A 25,020-nucleotide genomic window follows, 5' to 3' on the forward strand; every position below is an offset into this window, starting at 1 on the left:
AATTAGAGCTCAGTCAACTGGTAATGTGCCAATATTTTGGCTACAAATATTATTATGAATAGTAAAATTTCTGATCCAGGAGTCTCACATCTTCTATCAGTATCTATGATAGGATGACAGGCAAACACATTAGCTTGAAAGTAAGGAAAAAATCTCACACTTTTTGACATTTATTCCCTTGCTTAAATCTGCTTAAATTGCTTTCAGTAGCATATCCCTTTGCACTTAGGATAAAATTGCTAGTAACAACAACAACAATAACAATAATGGCTGATGTTTAATGAGTGCCAAACATTGTACTAAGCATGTTACATGCCACGTAATCCTCAAAACAATCCTCAGGGGTAAATATCATCTTTTAATAGATCGTATCTTGATATCACCACTTAATAGGTGAGGAAACTGAGGTGTAGTTTTAGCCGTTCAGAAAAAGCAAGGGTCAATAATTTATAGTCCATCTCTATTTCTCTCTCTTGACCTGATTCTTATCCATCCTTTGGGTCCCTGCTTAAACAGAACTTCCTTAAAAAAGCCTTTCCTTCTTCCTCCCTTCAAACTGGGTTCCTCATGGAACTCTGCTCTTTTCCTTCATAGCACCACAATTTATGCTAATTTAACAATTAATCAAGGGACCCTGTGATTGCTTATGTACTGTCTGTCTTCTACACTACATAGACCCATGGGCATTGGGATAAGGTCTACTTTGTTCTCTAAAGCTTTAGAATAATAGTTGCTAACGTATGTGCCAAAAGAATGAGTAGATTAGTGAATTGTATATGATAAGAGACTGCAAATAACCTAAAATTTTGCTTACATGGCACTGATTTATTCTAAAATATTCTGCAACGCAGCCGTTCTGCTTATATTGTGAAAACAGTAAATTTATATTATTAAAATAAATAAAACTTAAGGGCTTTATCCTCACGAGAAATTTTGGAGGCATTTTCAAAGTCTGTGGTATGCAGGCAGAATTGTAAAAAATACAATGTGGAGTAGTTAAAAAAAATGTAGTAGACAAGCAGACATGTTTACAATGGACATTCTTGGTCATGCATACATTTTATGGACCACTTATCGAGAACTGCATCATTTGAAATAGTTTATCCTAATTGATTGTTAAGCACTTCTACACACTAAATGTCCTAAATGCTCCATTGAGCTTTCGGTATCATCTTTTTGGTGGTTACTGCTTTTTATATTTTAATGGTCTAATTTATCTTTGCCATAAATTATTTGTACATTATCAACATTCCGGTATGCAGCTGAATGATAGATGGGGTGGGCCAAATAAATTCTGATATGCAAATTTCCCCTTTAAAGAAACAATTTTGATAAAATTATAGTTTTGTACTTTAAGAGCTCACAAAATAGAAATTGGAAAGAGTTTCATGAATAGCTGTATTTTGTTAGAAGTAAATTCAAGTTTCCAGGTTGAAAATGGGAAGGTTGACATTAGGTAAAAATATTTACTAAAGACATATCATGTACATCATTTGGGAGAGAGGGGAGTCGAGAGAGTAAAGGGAAAATATAATACAACTGCTTACAGTATTATAGATACGGTGAGATTCATAAAAAAGTTGAACATTCATTTATTCACTCATATATCCCCAAATATTATTGTCTACTTTTGGAGAGAGGAGTGTGGTATAGGTAGAACACAAATGATAGTAAACAATGGCTTCCACGTATTGAGTGCTTGCTATGTAGATAATGAAAGACACTTTACATGTGGCCACTTAATCCTCCAGATGGTCTTAGAGGTAGACATTATCTTCTCCATTTTTCACATGAATCTCATTGAGGTTAAGAAACTTGTCCAAAATCATTAGATCATGAGCAGAGCTGCCGTAACAAGTAAAAAGAAACCAAAACCAACCAAACCAAACGAAAACTAGCCCCTCGCCCCACAATGAAAAAATCCCAGTTTACCCTGGCTCCAAAATTTAACCACTTAATAATCACACCATCAGAGTTTATCACTTCTGTGAGGAGTTTCAGAGTCAAGTAGTGATGAAAGATGAGCATATACAAGATAGAAAATGAAAAGTGCAATGGTAGAAGTGTGGGGAAAAAAATGCCATGAAGTTGCCAGGAAGGAAGAGACTGTTTCCCTCCAGGTCTACAGAGGAAGAGCCAGAAAAAGCTACATAGAGGAGATGGTATTTGAAGATCTTGGACTGAGATGTTAGATGCAGAGACTGTGAGAGAACACTTAATGTGGGAGAAACAGCTTGAGAAAGAAAGCATGAAAGATAGTGGGAGGATCATTCTAGAAGAGAAGTAGAAAATATAGTCATTCACCAAACACCTATCACATCCTAGACACTTGGGATTAAATATGACTAAAACACAGCATAGTGGGGGAATACCGGCAAGCAAACAAATTATTATGTAGTGTGATAACAGAAGTATATACAAGATGTAAAAGCAATAGGGGATAGAATAGAGAATGTATGATCATGGGGCCTTTCTTTGTTTCACACTGAATTAATTGGGATGACAGCTGCCCTAGAGTGAATATTTACTTCTAAGTATCCAGATTTCCTCTGTAAGCCTCACTATTTTTTTTTTTAATTCTCAAAAAGCAAGATAATAAGAGCACCTATTTCATAGGATGCTTGCGATGATCAAGTGCTGGCCCATTATAAGTGTTCAATAATTATCAGTTATTAATTATATTATCCTCATCATTCATAGCTACTGATAAAAGAAAGAAAATCATGCTCAGGAGCAGTGATAAGAAGTTCATAAGCAAGTTTTAAATTCCATTCTGCTCCTTCATTCAGGGCCTCCATTTATATTTAATTATAGCCTGTGATTTTAGACTTATCTACCAGCTCCACGCATATACTGTACTCTCCAAGCCTAATGAGACAACTGCTGTCAACACTTCTACTTCTGAGTTCCCAAGGAACCCTAGATTCCCCTCCACTATGGCAACTGCCATACTAGACTATAATAGTCTCTTTAGAAGCAGGTTTATTGAAACTTAAAGTATGGTTCAAGTACCAGCAGCAGCAGCATCTTCCTGGAGCTTTGTGGAAATGCTGATTCTTATGCCTGTTAAAGTTTGAGAAGTTTGGTCTAGAGTCTGAATTCCCTGAAGTCAGGAAACACATTTTTCATCTATGCATCCAAACTTCTATTAACATCTGGCAAAGAGTAGTATTTAATGAATGATCATTTATTGACTATATGAATGAGTGAATGAGTTCATACATGCTTTCTCATCTCTACCCTTTTATTCAAGTATTTCACCTTTTTTATTTGTTTTCATCAGCCTTTGTTTTCCCCACTAGGTTAACCCTTCCATGTGAACTGCTCCTGACCTCCTAATCACTTGCTCTCTCTCTTTCTCTCTCTCTCCTCTCCACCCCAGAGTCTTCTATAGATCTGATTGATTATATGAGCTAATTAATCAGATTAGCTCTATTCATTATACATCTATCTTTTTCTTTCTCCTTCTTACTCTCTTTCTACCTACACACATGCACATGTGAACACATACATATTAAAAAATGCAGTGTATTTTCCTCTGCCTCATGCCCATCATTAGAATTTGTCCTGGACGTCAAAGATAGTATCCTTCTTTATCTTCCTATAATCATCTAACTTAGCCATTCCTATCACAGTAAATACTTATTTGTTCAATAAATATTTCTTGAATTAAAGATTATTGCACATGACTTTTGGGAGTAGGCCCTGGCCAGAGAAAAAGGCCCAATATGCAGCTTCTCAGCCTTTGCAGACTTTGCTTTGTTGCCTCATTCGAGTTATCAACATAAAAGAACTAAAGGAAATATAGGGTTTAATAGCACAGAATATTCAAACTATCTAGAGTAGAGCACTAGAATGCAAGTGGAGTGAAACAAGACCTTTCTTCTGATAGGGCATCTATTACTAAGTTGTTACACAAACTTAGGCAAACCATTTCTCTTTCTGGAACTATTGTCCATTTATACAATGGAGATTAATAACATAATTTTCGAGATTCCTTTCAGAGCTAATCTTCCCTGATTTTATCCAACTGCAAGGTGCTCGAAAATAGTTATTAATCAGAGGAATGAGTATAATAATTCCTGGAAATAAACTGAGTAACATCTCAGACCAGACTCGTAACACTGACATTGACAATGTGAGCAATTGATCAGGGCCTTACTTATATTCATTTTGACTTTCAAGAAAGCAGAGTCCTCTTAGGAAAATCTGGAAGGTCACGTTATAGGGTAGTAAAAGTGAGAAGAAAATTTCTCTAAAACAAAGAAAAGTTTAACTTCTCAAATTTACTGATGTCAATTTCAAATTTGTAATAAAAAGAAAGCAGGAAATACAATATATCTAAGCAAGGAGAGACTTATGCTGGACTCCATGAGAAGCTATAAGGGTTATTAACTGTCATGCTTCATTAAAAGAGTACTAGTTGAGGGAAGAGGACTTTGATCCCTGGAGATAATATTGTACACGTTTCTGAATATATTATAGGTTTATCTTTTAGGCCAACCTTCCTCTGAAACATCTGATACAGGTCAATACCAAGAAAGCCTGGGAAGACTCTTCCTCTGTTTCAGGGAAGCAACATCAATGTCTCCATGTCCTGTTCATGCTCTGGAAAGTGATCCGCTGGAGATTCTAATTAAATTTGCTATCCAAAGATGTGGGAGATGTGACTAATTATGCTAGGCTCTAAAAACAGAATGAAGAATTTTATCTGAGTCCTTTGTTAGTCATTAAATTAAATGAGCAGTTTAGTAATAAACCCAACAAAGTAAGTCAACCGAGTGAAGTGAAATGCAGGCTACCTTGAAAAGTTGAACTGAAAAGGTGTCAAAACTGTAGGAGAATTGTAGCTCTTGAGCACTATAATGGACTGTTTCAGAAGTTAACATGCATTGCAGAAGCACATAAATGTTACGCTGTGACACAAAAAGAGAAGTCTGGTTTTAAGGCAGAAGAGATTTAGAGATGTCAAAGCGATACACGATAAACTCTAAGCTGACAACTTTGGAACTAAGAAAATATTTGGATAATGGTCAGTGTCTTCACTAAGCTTTAACTTTTCTCCTACAAAAGGGGTCAAGGTGCTATGAAATATTACCATCAAATGGACAGGTCCGGGAGCTTGTTTTAATTTGTGCTGCAAATGATTATTCGGGGAAAAGTACAGTGATTTTAAGATAAAGCAAATCTGGTTTTCATAAAGGTATGTTGATAATACATTTTACTTGCTATTGATCCCCCTGCCAGCTATCATTACAGCAACAATTACTGAAGATTAAAAACTGAGTATTTGAGTCCTCACTACGTGTTTGCCACTATTCTAGGGTTTCTATATTCAAGAGGTTTAAAATATAGTTACTGAGACAAGACTACGGAAATGAATGATTCGTGAATAACAGAAGATAATCTTTAATCAAGTAACAACAACCTGACCTATAGTGGGGAAACATGATACAATTTCAGAGAAGGCAGGGAGTCATGTAGTAGGGGTTTTCAGAGAAGGGTTCATGCAAGTGGTAAATACTTAGGCTAGATTTTGATATAATAGCAGAATTTGGAAAATTTAGAGAAGAACGAAGAAAGCAGCCCAGTTTAGGAAGGTAAGAGGCACAACAAGAAGGATCATGGGAATGCAAGTGACACCAGAGAGACTTCCTGAATTGAGAAGTCAATTAAGAATAATTCCAAACAAAGATGCAGGCTTTGTGTAAAAAAAATCTCTTAGAATTCTGTATTGCTTTTACTATGGTTAATTTTTTTTTTCTCCAGGTTACAGCTTCATATTAGCAGAATTGAGAAGCTAAACCAATGATTTTCTCCTCCTCAGTACCTTGTCTTAGATTGAATGTTTCGGGGAACTAAGGAATTTTTTCTTTTGTTTTTTAAATGTGTGGGATTTTTTCTTTGTATTTCAGACCAGCTACTCTGCATACACAATGTTAATGGGTGACATTTAAGAAAGCCAGTTTTATAGCACAGTCAACATCCACTCCATGTGTTATTGCTGAACTCTGTTGCCACTGTAATTCTCAACTCTACTTTCCAACATGTTAGCCTCATAATATTTAATAATATAGAGCTATTAAATCACTTCACTTTTTCATCTAGCAGGATCAAAGCCACGAAAAATGTTCTCATAAGGCTAGCATTGTGTACTGAATCGACTAAGGTAGTGAGGGATCAATTTAGAGCAAAAAACCTGAGGGAATAAAATGACACTCTTAATACCTGTTTCTAAGGGAAAAGCTAAAGTTTCTTTGGATAGTGCAATTATAAAATGTGTTTCCTCATTTTGGTGTTTTAAAACTTATACTGATAACTTGTTAATTTCTACCCTAAATGTTATAATATAAGCAGTTTAGAGCAGTGGAGAGAGGAATGAATTATGAAAACAGCAGCAAACAATACACAAAAGCAAAAACAACAATCATATTTTGCATTTATATAACATCACTTGCTGGGGGCTGACAGTGGATCAAAACAATTATGTACCACAGCTGTGTTAAAAAAAAAGAAAACTGTCAATTGAACTGACTGTGTGAATTTCACTTTGTTAAACTAAGAGATGTGAAAAGTTGTCAACGACGTATTACAAAAAACGAAAAGGTACATTAAAGTGACATTATCAATGATGACTTATGTGTATGCCCGTTATCAAATTTATGACTGAGTTGTATTTAAGATTCTCTGAATGTGGGAATTCATCATGTCTGGCCTATAGGCTATGGAGTCTAGATCGAAGGGCTTTTGGAAGGGAAGGTCCACAGTTAAAACTGCAGGCCAGAACCAACTGAATATCCAAACACAGGGCCTACCATAGGTTGTGGATGGGGGAACCAAACAAAGGCACAGCAAAGAGTGCTAGCTGAGTTGAGAGAGTGACCAGAAGCTGTGTCAAGAGCATACAGTAACAGAAACAATTTAAACACACAGAACTAGAGACAATCTCACTACTTGGGTTTTTCAAATTAAGGCTATGAATACAATATCTACTACCTGTTATCACCATAATTTTATAAAATAAAATATGTTTAACACTGAAATTAGAGGGAGTTTATAATCTTAGGAATAATTTTTTTTCCCCAGAGAAGGACCGTGGGCAACTAATATTGATTGATGTGTGTATATGTGCATTGCAAAATCCTTCTTTTTCCACATTTTGCCCCAGACTGGTAGAAATTAGGACATGAACCGGTACTAGTCTACGGACTTGAATTTGGGAAAACATTGAGAGAACATCCCAAAATGATGGAATTATATAAAATAGAATGTTTTATAGTGTGTCTGTGGCTTTGTCAACGATTAGGGAATAGCTTAACAAGGAAATCTAAGTAGAATAAGGCAGGGAGGGTTACAGTTATATCCAAGAGAGGCCTCTCTATTTTGTATCAAATTGAACCACTGATCACATTAGTTAACAGCCTGCAGACTATTGGGTATCACTAAGTGTGTGTATTTGTGTATATGCCTTAACTTCTCTCCCATTTTAATCATGTCAATAAATTAATACATTTCTTTCTATATACCCTCTCAGCATATGCTCTCTATTATAGCATTTATTGTATGACATTCTAATTGTTTTTCTGTCTGCTGGGGTCTCTAATATTGGATTGAGTCCTTACAGGAAAGGGCTATGCCTAATTTTTCTTTGCATTCTTTATGTAAAGCACAGAGCCTTTTGTAGGCTCAGTAAATATAGGGCTACCTAAATATTTATTAGAATGGATAAATTAATAATGTTTAAAATAATTTCATTGCCTTTTAAAAAAATGAATAGTTAATATTTGTCAGGTACATTGCTGGGCACCAGGCATACAAGAAATGATCGAAACATAGTTCCTGAACTCAACAAGCTCAGTTGATGAGATAAAGAAATCAAATAATGATAATAATACAGTAGGCAGATATCTATAATTTTACAAAGATACAGGAGGGCCCTTCACCCAGGCTGAGAGCATCAAGCAGGGGCTTTTCATCATAATATAGAACAGAAATCCCAACTTTTTTGGCACCAGAGACAGGTGCTCCTATGAGAATCTAATGTCTGATGATCTGAGGTAGAGCTGCGGTGGTGATGCTAGTGCTGGGGAGCGGCTGCAAATACAAATGAAGCTTTGCTTACTTGCCCGCTGCTCACCTCTTGCTGTGTGGCCTGGTTCCCAACAGGCCATGGACCAGGACCCATGTGTGGCCTGGGGATTGGGGACCCCTGTTATGGAATATGCATTTTCTGGGCTTATTACAGGTTACCCAGGTGACGGGATCTGTGAATAGGAGGTGGCATTAAGATGGCCAGGTGAATGCTATCTGTGTGTGTGCTTATTTATAGAGGAGGAGTTTGAGAGTGAGAGAAGCATGAGCAAGAACTTGAAGGTAAGGGAGACATTTCCCCCCGGGAACTGAAAGGAGAACTGATTGAAATGAAAGGCAGGTGATGGGGAAAGTGGAAAATTAGTCAGGGGGAACAAAACTAGATAAGTATTTTAGAGGACTCCACATGGGCCATAGTGCGGAGAATGGATTGAGGTGCACTGAGCTTGTGGTGGAGACCAGTTAATAAGTACTTCAGATAAGCAATGATTCTTGCTGTATCTACAGTGGATGTAATATGGAAAGACTGTAGAGAAATTATTCAGGATATTAAACATATGTTGAAAGGATACTTAAAGATCAACTTAAGGTGAATCAGTAAGAGGACTATAGGAAAATATCTTGGTGCTATAACCATCAAAGTCCTCAGTGGCAGGCACTTTTCACATGTAAACTCTTTAATCCTCACAAAGACTGTGAGATGGATATTTTAATTACTCCCATGTACTAAGGCATAGAGAGATCTTATGGCTAGTCAGTAGAGCTAAAATCTGAACTGAAGTACATGCTTTTAAATACTACACCATACTATTAATGGTCATTAAAACATGGATGTAACTGAAGACAACAACCTGAAAGGTAAGTGTGCTTTTCAATGTGCCTTAGAGCATTTGAGGATAGATGACAGCAGATATTTAGATGTGCGATTCTAGAGTCGAGGAAAGATCTGGTTGTGGATATAGAGATGGGAGAAATAAGCACATAATTGAGAACCAAATCTGAGGACATAGATATAGTCTACTGAAGAGAGTGTGTGGAGAAGAAAGAGAAGGCATCACTGAGTGAAATAAACAAAAAGGGATGAGGAGGAGAAGAGGAGATGTCTAAGGAGGTAAGAGAAAGTCAGAAGTGCAAAGAGAATCAAGAGCCTGGAAAAGAGACAGTAGTAAAAAAAAAAAAATGTTTCGGAAATAAGCAAGCAATGGAGGCGAGTGTAGAGAAAGAAAATTTGATAAGGTCTAAGAAGTTTCCACCAGAATTAGAAACAAAATATCTTGGTGACTTTGGGTGAAAACAATTTCAGTGGAAAGGTGGGGACAGAACTTGGGTTGCAGTACTCTGAAAAGTTAATGGGACAAGTGGAAGAGAGAGAGTATAGACAATTCCTCTAGTTGGGAAGGAGAATTTTAAAGATTATTTTTACATAATGAGGAGATGGTTGTGATATAGTAAAAAAAAAAAGAACTGGGTTTGAATTTCAGCTCTGTCAACTATTAGTTTTATCAGTAATGTAGAAATAAAAATACCTACTTTTAGATTTATTATTAGGATTAGTGATTGTTTATAGAACATCAAACAAAAATCAGTACTTAGTAAATGAGAGCTATTGCCCTACTAAAACTGTGAAAAATCTGAAGACCTCTAAATCCTCTAATTTACTATTTGAATAATCTGTCAGAGGGTAGAAAAGTCATCTAAACTTTTAAGTAGGTTTTTATTATTTTTATCTGAGTATTTAATGTCATAAAGACAGTCTTAGTTTCATTATTGTTATATAAATTAACTTTTAAAAGGAAATTTTTAACAGCATTATTGAGATATGATTCATATACCATAAATCCACCTATATAACTGTATCTTTTAGTGGCTTTTAGTGTATTAACAAAATTGTGCAACCATCATTACAATTTAATTTTAAAACATTTCATAACCCCAGAAAGAATCCCATACTCATTAACTGTCACTCTTAATTCCTGCCACCTCTCTATTGCCCTAGGCAATCACTAATCTACTTTCTGGCTCTATAGATCTGTCTATTGTGCACATATCATATGTATGGAATCATAGAAATACGTGGCCTTTTGTGATTAGCTTTTTTCATTTAGCATGTTTTCGAGGTCCATATATGCTCTAGCATGTATCAAAACTTAATTCCTTTTTCTGACTAAATAACATTACACTGTATGGATATACTACATACTATTTATTTATTCATCAGTTGCTGGATATTTGGGTTGTTTCTACCTCTTGGCTATTATGAAAAATGCTGCTATAAACATTTGTGTACAAGTTTTGTATGAACATACATTTTCATTTCTCTTGGATTTATATCTAGCATGAAAATGCTGAGTTTAAATGGGGGACTCAATTTAATTTTTCCTAACAATTGAAACAATTTAAACCTTTCTGAACTAAAAGATAATTTCTTTCCCCATTCCAATCATACTCTCCTGAGGTAAACACTGTTGTCCTGAGGCAATAGTTCGGTTTCCTTCCAGGCTTGGTCTATGATATGCAAATTTTCTTAGCATGAAACATCTTAGAAGACTTTGTTCAGTTATATTTACAAGCTTGGAGAAGAGCATTGGTACCTGACATCTTTGACTCAAGTCTTATATCTGCCACAAACTACTTGTGTGACTGTGTCATCTTGAGTAAGTCCTTTAATTTTGCTAGACTTATTTTCTCAATTAAAAAAAAAAAGAGGTTGAATATAAAACTTCTCTAACATTTTCTGATTGAGAATTCTATGATTTAATGACACTTAGGGACCCAAGGAAATACTGTGAGCTTTGGGCTTATTTGCTACTCTCCTCTTTCCCTTTCTTTTTCTTTATAGTTGATGGAAGGAACATTAGAGAAAGGGAATCACAATTACTCTCATCTTACCAAACACTGACATATACTTAGCATGCTAAGCAAACTTTCAGAGTAAACGGTGCTAAAATTAAAGTCCATTTGCATGTCTTAATCTGTTTCTTTTCAATCTTCTGTTTGTTGAATTGATTTTGCTTTATTACTATTCACAGGATCAATCAGAATTGCTGAGGGGTTTGCTTGCTATGGAGCTTGATCCCACCTTTGAAAGTCTAGCAGAGAACATCGCAATGGAATCTACATATCATGTGACTTCTCCAGAGCATCTGGTACTGGGACATGTTGAGTACAAATGACAGACTTTAACAAAAACTAGGCATCACCTGTTACAATGAAATGCACATTAGGTAGGATGAAGAAAATCTGTTTCTGTGGCATAACTCAGAAATTCCAGGGAAAACTGTATGCATCACCTTCTCCCAAGAGAACGAACACGAACTATGACTCAGAGAGAAGGATTCGCCTTCAACTACCAACTCATTCATGCATTGCCTTCAGCCTGGAGAAGAACTTCCATTAACTGTAAACTCCCCTTCTGAATTGCTGTTTTAGGGAACATCAACCACTTGTCATTCCATCGAATGTCTACTATATGCTTGTGTATCACATGAACAACATATAGCATGGTTCCTACCCATAGAGAGGTGACAGAGAGATATCCTGTTTTCATGTTACACAGTTATTACTAGAGAAAAATTTTCAAACTGACTTAGGTTGTTCTTGAGGTTTATTATTCCCCTGGGCATTATGGGATGGAAGAAGAATTAAAGATCATTTGCAAACTGCCTCAGTAGCTGACTTTGGGCCTAGCAAGAAGAAAGGAAGGGTATGAAGACTGTAACAAGACTGTGAGAAGGAAGATGTGGTGTTAGGAAGAGTTTGAGTCTTGAGAATATGTGTATTTCCACTTGTTGACTTATGGAAACAGAGGGGGCCCTATGACATTCCACGGGACAGTTCTCATCCAGTGGTATAGGATTCATCAGGTGGCCTTTTAGAGAGAAGTGGGAGAAGAAACCAACACTATATACTTAAATGAGGACTCAGAAAAGATAATTAGAATTGTGGAACTGTGATTTACAGGTCTTTGTCCAGAGGTTTATAGTAACCCTTGACCAACTGGATGCCAGCAGCTGCCTGAAGCATCCCTGGACAAGGCATTCATTAACCCTTATCCCAATTTCTCACAGTCATTATTCCCATCCCTCCTGTTATAATTTTTTAACTTTGGGGTTTTAAAAAGTAGATCATATGAGAAAAGTCAGATGCTCCAGAAACTAAATATTAATGCTGTTCAACAAAGAAAAGTCTGTATTTTTTTTTTCTCTGCTAGGGAAAGAGTCTGGATTAGAGGCTGATTTTATGGGTGACAAAGACCCCAGCGGAAGCGGCTCCGATATAAAAGACGAGGCAGGGAATCTGGCAGGGACAGGAAGAGAGCTGCTATGGAAGATAAGAGGAGAAACAGGGAAGGCAACAGTCCTTGCCTGGGGGGAAAGGCCCTGGCTGAACACTAGTCCCCCACGGTGCCTGTCAAGAAGATGTCAGATGTCAGTGTTGTAACAGGAAACTTCCAATTGTGGAGCAGCAGTCCAGGGTAGAAATGAAAGGCATTTCATCTTGCCCTGCCAGACAGTGCCCATCTCCTAGACTCTAGTCTAAACATGGAGTGACAATGTGGACAACACTGGAAAATGAAGAGACGTATCTCTGAAATAACATTCTAAGGGGTTGAAACAGTGACAAAAGTGAGAAAACTAAGTAATTTGTCATCAGAGAGGGAAGTCCTATGGGGAAACAAAAGGAAAGGAAAGGTTGTATTGTCAGAAGTGGAAATGGTTGTCCAGGGCAACGTGTAAGTCACCAAGGGACCTGCAGAGAAGGCAAGAAGCGTCTCAGAATTCCAGCAGTTATCTGGTGGAAATCTGGTCAGAGACCCGTTTCTTGCTCACAGCCTCTTTTCTCATGCCCAATGTAGCCTAAGGCCTATGTACAAGATTCCAATGACAGCAAGACAGTAAGAACTTATCAAGTAACCCATCGTGTGAAAGTGGGAAGAGCTGGAAGGATATATGGGCTGTCACTTGACTTTGAGATTTCACGTGAAAAATCTTTGAATGCCTAGAAACCAATGAATACAAATCTAGAACTGTACTATCTAGGAGAAATCAGGATGGAGCCAAAATAAATAAGGCTGAAAGCTGAGTAAAATTCACATGTATTTGAAAATGCAATCCATAACAAATTCCTAGACTTTTTTTTTTTTTTACATTACCAATAGCTGTCACTTATAGCCACAAGAATAAACAAACAAACACCCCTCTGAGTCCAGTGGCCCCTACACTTCCTGAAAATAGGGTTTGATTATGTCTGGGTTGTATATCCCCAGAAGTACAAAACATACAGTAGGAATTTAATACATATTCATGGTCTGAGTGACAGTTTTCTCATCTGGAACATGTAAAGTTTAGATTAAATTGTTTCTAAGATGTATTCCATCTCTAAACTTGTATTAGCACCTAGTTAACATTAAACCTAGAAGACTGATAGAATGATATCTTTGTAATTATGCCAGAGGCATAAAAAAGGAAGCAGAACATTAGAATGAATTTAAAAAGATGAAAATAACAAAGAGAAGTAAGATTCTCATTTCTTACCTCCACCCTTATTCTCAGTCTGGGCCAGTCCGTTCTGTTAGGCAGATCGTTCACAAGAATACTTGGCCAAGGGAATGAGCTAGGGCTGAAATCCAGTCTGAACTCTGTTTATAATATCACATTTGGCATATTCTGGCATATTTTGCCCTTCATCCAGAAGAAGGGGAGCTTTTTTTTTGAATTTGTAGGATTAGGTAGGCCCAATATACACTCATCCCTTTTAAAGCAAACTATAAAACACTTAATTCTCTAATGTATTTATTTTCTCTGGAATAGCGTAATCTTAATTTTAGTATTCAACTTAACACACATCCCTGCTGACTTTAAGAGCCCTGTTCAAGGGATCCTTTCAATTTTATAAAAGCTTAAAGTCTACAGAACTGAAAAATTCATTTCTGCCTCAGCCTGGGCTCTCTATTTAGGGGGTCATGATATATCATTTAATACACACACATATAATGACAGCTAACGTTAACAAGACACTTTGTATTTATCAGGTATTGCTCTTAGCACTTTATATATAACCTCATTAAATCCTTATAGTAACTCCATGAGATGGATGAATACTACAATTCCTGTTATTATACTGATGAAGACACAGAGACACAGAGTAGTCATTTGTTCAAGTTTACATAAGTAGGAGGGTGTGAAGGAAGGATTCTAACCCTAACACTCTGTACTAAAGATTCATAATATATTCATTATCTATCATCTATCTATCTATCATCTATTTATCATCTATCATCTATCTATAGTCTAAGTTTGACTGTAAATGAGGTACTTTTTTCTCAAGCAGAATTTAATATTTGAGGAGTGTTTTGTGTGATAAGAATAACATTCAATAAAGATTTATTGAGCACGTTTAAAAATGCAGATTCTGGTGCCAGCCCGCTTAGATTCAAATTCTATCAGTGTGACTACTTAACATTTGAAGAGCTCAATTTCTTCACTTGCAAAATGTGGATAATAATAACAACAAATGCCTTCCTAAATTGCTGTGTGAATTAATGAGCTAATTGGTATAAAGTACAGCCTGGCAGCTAATAAGATCATATAAATAATAGCAATTGTTTTCTATTTCTTCTCCATCATCATCATCATCATCATCATCATCATCACTATTACTATAAGTACTACATGCTAGGAACCATTTTTGGCACAGGGAATGTAACATTAAATAAAACAAACAAAGATTGTGCTCTAATGGAATCGATATTCTAAGTCCTGATGTACTTAATTTCAACTACCCCATTCCATTGTTTCCATTTGTTAGCTAAAATATGTACCATAGTTTTCTATAAGATTGGAATAATAACTAAAGTTGTCACGAGGACAAAATTAGTACATATAAAAGTTTGGAACAGTCCCTAGCACATAAAAGCACTCAATACATGTTAGTGGTTTTAATTGATATCTATGTGGTGGGTGTTATGGTCTAACGTACTATCTTGATTCTTTGTTGCTATAGTGATTTTGCATAGCATTTTCTCACAGCTATTTTGCCTCCACAGAGGATTGTTTTTGAATTTACGCTTCTTGTTAAGTTTCTTATTGATATCCAATAATATAATGGTCACTAAAGTAAATATAAAGATCACTCCCAAAACATTATAAAAGATATGCTAAAACTAAGGGAAAATATTCATAACATCTCAGGTAGATAAGCAATTTGGCTCTTTTTTTTTTCCCCAAAGAAAATCAATTAAATTTAGATTGCTTCACAATAGAGAGTTATTTGAATATCACAGAACAGGAATTTTGGAAAAGACCAATCTGGGTTCATTTCATAGTTCTTCTGAGCTTCCCACTCTCAATCTACCTACCAGGGTTTTGAGGAGTAAATGAGAGCTTTTAAAATGAGTTGAGTTTCATGTTTTCTTACCTTCTTTACATTATACAATGTAATTTTAAATGAGCTTTAAAAAAATTCTTGAATTATTAATGAAAGAATCTCTCCACCTTAATATAAAAAGAAAGAGTGAAGGGCAGCAGTAAATAGCATGTTTTTAAAAAAGTATCTACACAGAAAATGAGTTAATTTCAAAGCAAGGGCTGTTTCATTGCAAACCTCGCATATATCACATTGCAGAGAAAAGAGGCTGTAAAGCGGCATATGGCTAGAGCAGCCTCTGTGACTTTGTAGGACTCAATTAATCTTTCCTTATTTTCCTTAATTCAAATCGAGTTTAGTGATCACCTACTTCAAAAAGGCAGTGAAGGTCTTGAAAGAAGAAACTGCTGCATAAACTTGGGAAAGGGCTGTGCCTTTTGAGTCATGCCCCGGAGCTTTCCTTTCCTGGTTTTAATTAACAATGAAATTAGGAATCCTTTAAGATTGTATCAGGTTTTTAAGGACCTAAGAAGGTCAATGATTTGTTAAGCATCTTCTTTCTCTTTTTAATGGTGCTATTTCCCAGATGAAATCATGTGAAGAGGGCTCAAATTCTCTTTCGGCTCCACAGATTTCCAGCACAGTGGATAAGAGAATTGGAAGACTGAGTGTGGAACTGCGGTGTGTGTTCGAGAGAGGGATTAAGGCTACATGAGAGCAGGAGCTGGTGCAGGAATGCCCTGGTTGGACTCCTGGCCCCTCCACTTGCTAGATCGAATCCTACACTTTGCAAAGTTGCTGGGATTATTAGGAACAATAAGAAACGTATGTAAAATGCACAGAGCAGATGTTATTTTGTCTACAGTCCTCAAAAATAGCATGGAAATACTGCCACGTGAGAAGATAAGAAAGAAAATTACCTCATAGGAGTGTAAAGTCACATATGGCTTTAGAAACATGCCACTTTTTACAGGGAACTTATAATATATTAATAAAAGGGAAATATATGACTGTCTAAGGTGACAAGAAGTATTACTGCTAAAAATGATAGAACAAATTAGCATTGATAGCTTTTACATGTTCTCAGGGGATTTACCTATGCCAGTAAGTATTTTTCATTTGTTTTGTGATGATACTAAAAGTAAATATACATGAGCTCAAGGCTTTAAAATAAAATAAGCGTATAGAAACAATTCATAATAACTAATGTGGAGAGTGAATACATGAAAATTCATTTGCTACATTTCTTTTGATCTTATGAGATCAACAATCTTATGAGATCAACAATCTTATGAGAAAAACAACACAGATTTGATTATTTTCCCCCTTTCCTGATGAGTGAATTGAGACTCTGAGGGAAATGAAGTGCTTAGCTAAATACACGTGATTGGTATGGCCGAAAAAAGGTCCCAAACCTAGACAGTCTGGATACAATTCCTGGCTCTTCTATGACATCAGGTCACCACCATCTCAAACAAGAGAATTTCTAATATACTTTGCCTCCACTGCCTTCTACGAGTTTCCTTCTACAGAGTTTTATGTTTAAATACATTTATTGTGGGCAAGAGTGACAACGTCTTTGAGAGGAGGTGATGCAATCACCATCTAGAGAATACCCCAAGCCAGAGAATTCTTCTCCTTGAATTGATCACAAAGTACCATCCGTTCTATTCAGTAAATAATCCTGGATCCATTAATCTCTATCTCCATAGCTTCAGTTTAGTTTCTTATGCTTTCCACTGTAATGATATGCTAACTTGTCCTTAGACAATTTTTAAACAGCTGACAAAGTGATCCTGTAAAAACACATATTGGAGTATGTCTTTGCTCAGCTTTAAAAATCTTCAACAGCTCCTCACCTCTTACAGGATAAAGTCCAAAATCTTCTGCTTGGCAAGTAAGGCCCTCTACGGCCTGCATCTGCCTGTGTTTCCAGATTTATTACCCACTCAATAACCTTTAGCCACACAAAACTACTGGGAGCCCCAGAGTGCATCGTGCTGTGCACACCATGAGGCTTAACTCTGCGCTATGCCTTTTACTTGGAAAACATTTCCTCCCTCATCCAACTGATGAGCTCAGTGTCTGAAAACTATAAGAAAAACAGGCAGTTATGTGATTCCTCCTTTGCTTACCTTTAGAGTTACATGTACTTCTATTACAGCATTATTATATCTAGAAATTATATTTGATTTTGTATTTACAGACTTTGAGACAGTTAAAATATTAAAGACCCAGACAAATTTTCTATTATTTTGCAAGGAGATAAAGCTTGCCAAAAATGGACCACCATAACATATGACTGAAGTCTTGTGAGATATATGTCCTAAAACTGGGAATGGTTTGAGGCTGCCAAGTTTATGATTTCTACAAAGGGAGTGAACTATAACTGGATTCTGAGCTCTGTAGGTATACTAGCAGATGACCTATGAGAGGGTAAGGGTAAATTTCCATAAATAATGCTTCTTATAAGTGATTAGGAATTGATGAAACAAGGTATGAGTGGGTAACATTCCTGTGTGTATGTTCGAAATTCTGCAGAAGAGAGTCTAAGATCATGCTTGTTTTCATCATTATCTCTTATACTAGTCTGACTTTAGTTACCTAGAGATTAGGTACACTGGAGACACTGAGAGTCTTTGGCAGATATATACATATATATATATATACACACACACACATATATGTATGTATATATGTATATATATTCATGAATGTACATATGAATATATATATATAAAATAGAGTATATATATATATATATATATATATATATATATAAAATAGAGTAATGAATTCTTCATTTATATGTCTTTGAGCTGTATATGGAGGAAAGACTGTGCCTTATTCACCTTTGAATCCTTAGCATCCAGGATAATGTCTGGTACCTACTGTAAGTCTCATGAATATATACTTTTCAACAAGTGAAATTGTTTTATGATTACATAATGCTTCAGAGTCCATTTCCTATCCCAAATCTGCCAACATATTTTAATTAGCCTTCATCTGGTTTATCTCAGCCTAGTTATTAATTACAAAATAACAATAATTAGGACCAGCTGTAGAAAAGGATAAATGAAAATATGCCATACGTGTTGAGAAAACAGATCAGAATATTATTTTCCTTGCCCTAGGAATATCACATGAATAATTTACCATTCTCCCAAAGCAAGAAACCAATTAGAACATCCAAAACTACCATTAAAAAAAAAAAAAAAAAAAACAGGCCCCACAGTAATCCCATTTGATTTCATAGAGCTCCTAATGTTAGTTTGATTCCAGCCTCTGCCTATTTCTTGCTTTTTGCAAGGTCTGAAGTCAATTACTCTAAACATAATCTGCTGCCTTAAGAGCTGGCACTTTATCAAGTAATTTAAAGTGCTTTCCTAAAGAAAATTGACAATTTCTCGGTTTTCTTTTAGATGATGTTACAGAAGTAAATGGCGTACATAATTAATTCATCCCCGATGTTTGCTATCAATTCAAAGAGCTGAGAATTTGGATATTCCCACTGAAATTCAGAGAATACATGATTGACTCTCCCAGCTTTTGCTGACTGGCCTCCATTCTTCTGAATGCTAATTAGGGATTAAGCTGGTACATAAGAGTGGTTTCACATGCTGACTTCTACAGAAGTAGCTCATATCTGAGATAGTAATTGTTACATCAATATGCACATGCTTCTGAAATAGACTGGGATATTCTCAAATGCCCTGAAAAATATGTATTACCACATATTGCATTGTAAAGGTTAGGCATTTCTTTAACATTTTCTGGTTGGCTTTTTCGGTTTACCATTTATAAAAAGTTGTCCTAATATAATAACTTGCACTTTGTCAGTGCCTGATAAGTCTTGGTTGAATCAATTAATAAATATATTCTTATAATATCCTCTTTAGGGTGGAATATCCCCAAATACTTTTATTTTGCCAAGAGTAGAATTAAAAATGGACCCGTCAAGACAGTGGATTGGGCTCTTGTCATTACTGGAGTTTGAAGAAGGCTGGCCTATCTGATTCTAAGTTCTCATCCACCTCTTAGATTCTGTTATTTAAGGTCACAGTGAAAAAAGCAAGTGATGGTGTAATAAATGGAACTAGAATTTTTGAACTTTTTTCTTAAATTAATGACCACATTTCAAGAAACATCTGCTTGGAGAGATATTTTCTGCTGGAGAGGAAATAAATAATCTCTGAAAGGAGTTGCTGTCTTCATGAAGAACTGGCAGTCTATAATGTGGACACTGGCGATCAAGATAATATAAGGTGAAAGTGCCACACACAAAGTGAGCTCTAATCTATTGTTATTTGTTTCCATGCGTAAATTCGTTTATTCATGGAATTGTTTTATGTACCTACTAAAAACTGAGTAAAGCACAGCTTGAGCCAAGACCTGTTGCTGAAACAGGTATCTGCTTGTTTGATGTTGATTTTATTCCCATGTTTATTTAGTTACTTAGAATAATTCTGAGCTTTTGCTGTGCCAGGCACTATGCTAAGTGTTAAGAATATAGCAGTGCACAAAATAGACACAATTCCACTTATTGAGCTTATAGTGTAGAGTGCGAGACAGACATTTAGTTTAAAAATCACATAAATCAATGTACAATAATAAATTAATTGAGTCTTATGGGCGGGGGGAAGAGAGACAACACAATAGGGGACCAAATTTTTCTCTTTCAGGGAGCTTTCCGAGGAAGTGCAAATAAGCTTAGATCTAAGATGACCAGAAGTTAACCAGGCAACGTGTAAGAAGAGCTTTTCAGTTTGAGAAAAGAGCATGTGTAAAGCACTTGAGACAGGAAGAGATTTAGTGCATTTCGTGAATGTAGATAGTGTGGTCAGCAAACGAAAGATGTTTAAGAAGCAGGCAGGGGTGAGATCATGCATAGCTTGGATGCTATTTTAATGACTTTGCATTTTATACTAATGCAAAAAGAGAGAAACATATCTGATCTGTATTTTTACAGATCACTTTGGCTGCACTGCGAATAAACCAGGAGGACAATAGTGGTAGTGGTGAGAACAATTAGGAAGCTACTGTATAGATGGGAGATAATGGAGGCTTGAATTAAAATGGTAGAAAAAGAAGAGAAGAATAGATGGATTTGAGATACATTTTGGAGGTGGAATCAAAAGGACTTGAAGACTGCATGATCAGTGTGAAGGAGAACGAGGTGTTAAGTAGAATTCTCAGGTTTTGGGCTTGGACAATGGGGTAAATTACTAAATTGGGAAAGTGTGAAAGGGGAGCAAAATGGGGTAAAATCAAGAATTTCAGTATCAGTGATATGTGTATGTGTATGTGTATGACATTCATCTGGCAATAAAAGATAAAATATGAAAAAAAAAAGGAGGAAAAAGAAGGGGAAAGAATTAGAATAAAAAAAATAAAAATTCCTGAAATGAGAATGGAAAGTAGGGATTTAGGGACAGATATATATCAGGATTGCTGAGGATGTGTTTTTTGGAAAAGACATATTCAACATCATACTGTGATTTATCGATTTGGGAAAAAAAAAAAAATCTTATGGTCTCCATAATACAGATTACAGAAAATAAACAGAAAGGAATCATTTCTGGTGGGGCCACACAAATGGTTGATTCTGTTATCTGCTTATTGTATCTGGTGAGTTTTTACGGAGTGATGTATCGAAATCCCCAGTGGAAATCAAGAAATGTAACTTTTATGTTCATCAAAAAAGAGCACAAGTTAAAAAAAAAAAAAAAATCATTGACACTAGGCCAGAACAAGGGATATATATAAAGGCAGGATAAAAATAAAAGAAAAGAAAAAAAAAAGAGAGAAACGGGTGGAGAATTTTTCTGCCATCATGCCTGTGCTGATGCAGGTTCTAATGGTACCTGGGTTTGAATCCCAGCCCTGACACTTATCAGTGGGTGGTCTTGGGCATGTCAGGTAACTTCTCAAGCCTCAGTTTTCTTATTTGTAAAACAAAGACAATGATACCATCTACTTTATAAGATGATTGTCAGGGTTAAAAGAAATATTTCATAAGAAGTGCTTAACAAAATGCCTGGCACAAAGGAAGAGCTCAATAAAGGTTAGCTGCCTTTACATGGCTGATCATAGACACATAATTACTAGAATGATTATTGTAGGTGTGTGTACCTCCTCACTTCCCTATGGCTATGGTGACTTCGTTCTCTTAACTTCAAAACTGCATAGTTCACTGTATCAAAAAATAGTTTTTATGACTTGTTAAAAATATAGGAAGATTTAGTTAATATTTATAAAGTATTTCTAAAAATGCTATTAGGTTTTAATTATTGCAAATTAGTAAAAATGCTCCAGCTGATTACATAGTCGAAAATATCTTTTCTCATTTATTTCTAGAAATGTTAGATATAATTTAAATTTTGTAATTTAACTCCCTAGAGAGGTCAGTAATTGACTTCTAAAGTTATTCCTTGAAAATATTAAAAAATAGAGATAATGTTCTAAGGAACCCCTCTTGATATAGCCATTTTCACTTTGAATCATTCTAAAAATCTATATTTTCTCAGTCCTTACAATATTATGAAGACATATGAAGATATTCTATCTAAAAACATTACTATATGAGCATCCCATTATATCTAGGAATATCATAATTGAGATTTCTCAATTTAAACTGACTTGGAACTATCTTCTAAAATGATGGATTCTCTTTTTCTTACTTTCCTCTCTTTCTGACTTTGTTACTGTGTGAAGATGGGGTTTTATTATTGATCATATGTATGCTTCAGAATATCAATGCAAAATTATGTCCAACCTTTAGATATAGAACAATTTGTTCATAAAGTGTGGAAAGACTTAAAACATTCTAAGGTCAAATCTGGAATCCACATTCATTGTCGTTATCATACAGAGGGCAATGCCTTAACTTCTGTGAACTTTAAAAAAAAAATAAAATGCGAGTAACTAAATAAGAGGACATATGTAATCACCTAGTTTTGTAACATACTGTAAAGGTTAAGATTATATTCTGTGTGGATAGATAGAACCAGCTAATTATGTAGTTTTGGACAAGCTGTTTAATACCTCAAGGAGTCAGCTGAATTATAGCATTCATTTAATATTTTAGTTATAATATTAAATGATGATGATAGCATCTATTTTTTAAACTATGTTTTGCCTAAAGCATAGTTAAGAATCAAATATTATTTAAAAATATACTCAATACATGTTCTTTCTTTATTCTAAGGGAAATAGAACTAATTAAATTCCAATATTAATTCTCCTGGAAAAATATAATACTTCATTAAAAATTCATAGGAACCAGGAACATGTAGAGCATCATGTGATCATAGCTGAGTACTCTGTGAAAACACCAGGAAGAAAAAAGGGCAATGTTCTTAATTTCTCCCACTGCACCAGGGAGCAGAGCGTCTCTCCACCTTGAGGAAGATGTCAAGGGCAAGAGAAATGAGCAGAGGAGGATTCTACCCATTCATTCATTGTGGAAGCACATGCCATTTGAGAAGATGAAGTGAGGAAGCGCATGCAGTACCTGGTCATCTCAGAGTCAGGGAGCAGGCCTAGGTGGTAGTGGGGGTAGGGAGCTGAGAGAAGGAAGCTTTTGTCACACTCAACAGGGGAATAGTGCCTGGGAGAAGCAGGCTTATCACACAGTTTGTTCACAGTGCTGTAAACAGGTTCCGGAGGCCTGGTGATACAAGAGGAAGAGAAAGAGATTCATGGTTAGCACACACACACTGAACAACTGTGCAACTAGCAGCATTTCACTATATGCAAAAGCAAAAATCTAAAACAGTGTTATGGGCTTCATTAGGCCCAAGTTAAGAGTCTTTTTAGGAAACAGGATCTCTGGTTAAAAATTAGAACTTCAGCTCACATTTGGCACGACATACACCAGATACTTCAACAGAGTCATAAATCAACCTATAAATGCCATGACTTTTTGATAATCCAGTGTGACGTTCCAAACTTTGGAATCCTCTGGCATGCCTCCTTTCTTAAACTTTAGTCTCATCTTAAATGGGAACTTCACAGAGACATTTCCTGAAGACCTTGGCCAGCACCTGTTCTATTGCATATTTTTTTCTCAGCATGAAATAATCCTTATTTTTGTTTGTTATGTTTAATTTATTATTGCCATTGTCACTACACCATAAATTTTACGAGGACGGAGACTTCATTTATTTTGTTAACCAGTAAAATAAAGTCTGGGACACAGTACATATTCCATAAATATTTACTGAATGCATGTATGAATAAATATGCGAATACAGCTTTCCTCATTTAAATTGCACGTTTTGGGGGTGGGGGGAGGGGTTGGCCATACCTAGGAATCTAATAGCTTTATATAATCTAAGTGGCTACTCTAAATACTTATTTATAGGTTGTCAGCCAACAATTGATTTCAGAGAGTTTTTTATAAAGAGGATAATCATCTTGGTAAAATTTCTATTAAATAAATTAATCTATGGCTACTGTAACATCACCTAAAATAGCAACATTTTTACAGTTGTTACTTACAGTATGATCAGATGAATTTTGCCTATAATTTTGGATTAAAGATCTGTGTACTACAAAGTCCTTGGTTATTAAAAAAAAATCCCAAGCTCTATCCCCCATTTTTAACACATGGTCTGAAATTGCTATCACTATTTTCCCTATAAGGTAAAAATTGGAAGATATAAGTTTAAATGGAAGAATTCTCTGATAGACTGGGCCACAGACCCAGGAAGTGTAAGCTTGACTCGGAAGATAAGGAGCAGGTCAGGACACGGGGTTAATAGCATCCCTTGATGCCATAAAACCCTAGAGGCAACAAGTGGTAGCCCCATGCCTAAGCAGAGTAAGTATAGACTCAGTGAGGGCACAGTCTGTGTTTTTGTAGCTCCAGCCCCCAACATGGCCCCTAAGGTATAACAGGTCCTCAATCATTGCTCCCTGAAGCGATTGAAGGAGAGCAGGGAGGAAAAGAGAATAAGCAAAGTACTGAAAACAAATCTTACCTAATTTGTAATATTACTGTGGGCCGCTCATGGCTTATACACACTGTCTAAAGAATTGGATTCTTCCCTAACACAAAGCTTTCTACCACACAAAAAGAGATGCCTTGGTCTGTTTATTTTGTACAACATCGTAGAGGGGCTGAGGATTGAGTTGAAGGAACACAGAGGCCTATTTTATTTTTCAGAGTAATTATTTCAGTGATAATATGAGGTACTTTACAAGAGTTGGCTTGTTCTATCCCAGTGGCTAATATAGTAGCATTTACAAGAAGAATTTAAAGTTTCTTAAATGAGATAGCCGAAATTGTTCTTACTTTAGGGAAGCTGGCATATTTTCTCAGTTAAGACAAGTACTTCATTTTCAGAAAAACCTAGGTTTCTAAATATTTGTTTATCAGCTTTACATACACGCAAAAAATAATGGTAAACACCAGCCCTTAATAAAGGCAGCTGCAAAATTATTCTTAAAAACGTGTTTTTAAAATCAGCTTTTATAAGTAATTTACTTTGTGCAAAGTGACATAAAAGGAAGATACTTTCAGTTAGCTACTGAAATACATCTTTTAAAATACCAAGATTG

At 35.8% G+C, this 25,020-nt stretch overlaps 1 protein-coding gene across 4 annotated transcripts in view; it reads right to left on the reverse strand.

The window, feature by feature from the left end:
* The window catches only part of DLG2 (discs large MAGUK scaffold protein 2), a 1,673,246-nt gene that overhangs the window by 357,980 nt on the left and 1,290,246 nt on the right, over positions 1-25,020 (reverse strand). For 3 of the 4 annotated variants that reach the window (XM_039848192.1, XM_039848194.1, XM_039848193.1), the window contains one exon: positions 22,970-23,125. The exons of the other annotated variant lie outside the window; for it this stretch is intronic. In XM_039848192.1, coding sequence (XP_039704126.1) covers positions 22,970-23,125 — 156 coding nt within the window. The remainder of the gene's footprint in view (positions 1-22,969; positions 23,126-25,020) is intronic. 4 annotated transcript variants of the gene reach the window in all.

This window comes from Pteropus medius, unplaced genomic scaffold (assembly GCF_902729225.1).
Source record: "Pteropus medius unplaced genomic scaffold, Ma_sr-lr_union100, whole genome shotgun sequence".
Classification (NCBI taxonomy): Eukaryota; Metazoa; Chordata; class Mammalia; order Chiroptera; family Pteropodidae; genus Pteropus; species Pteropus medius.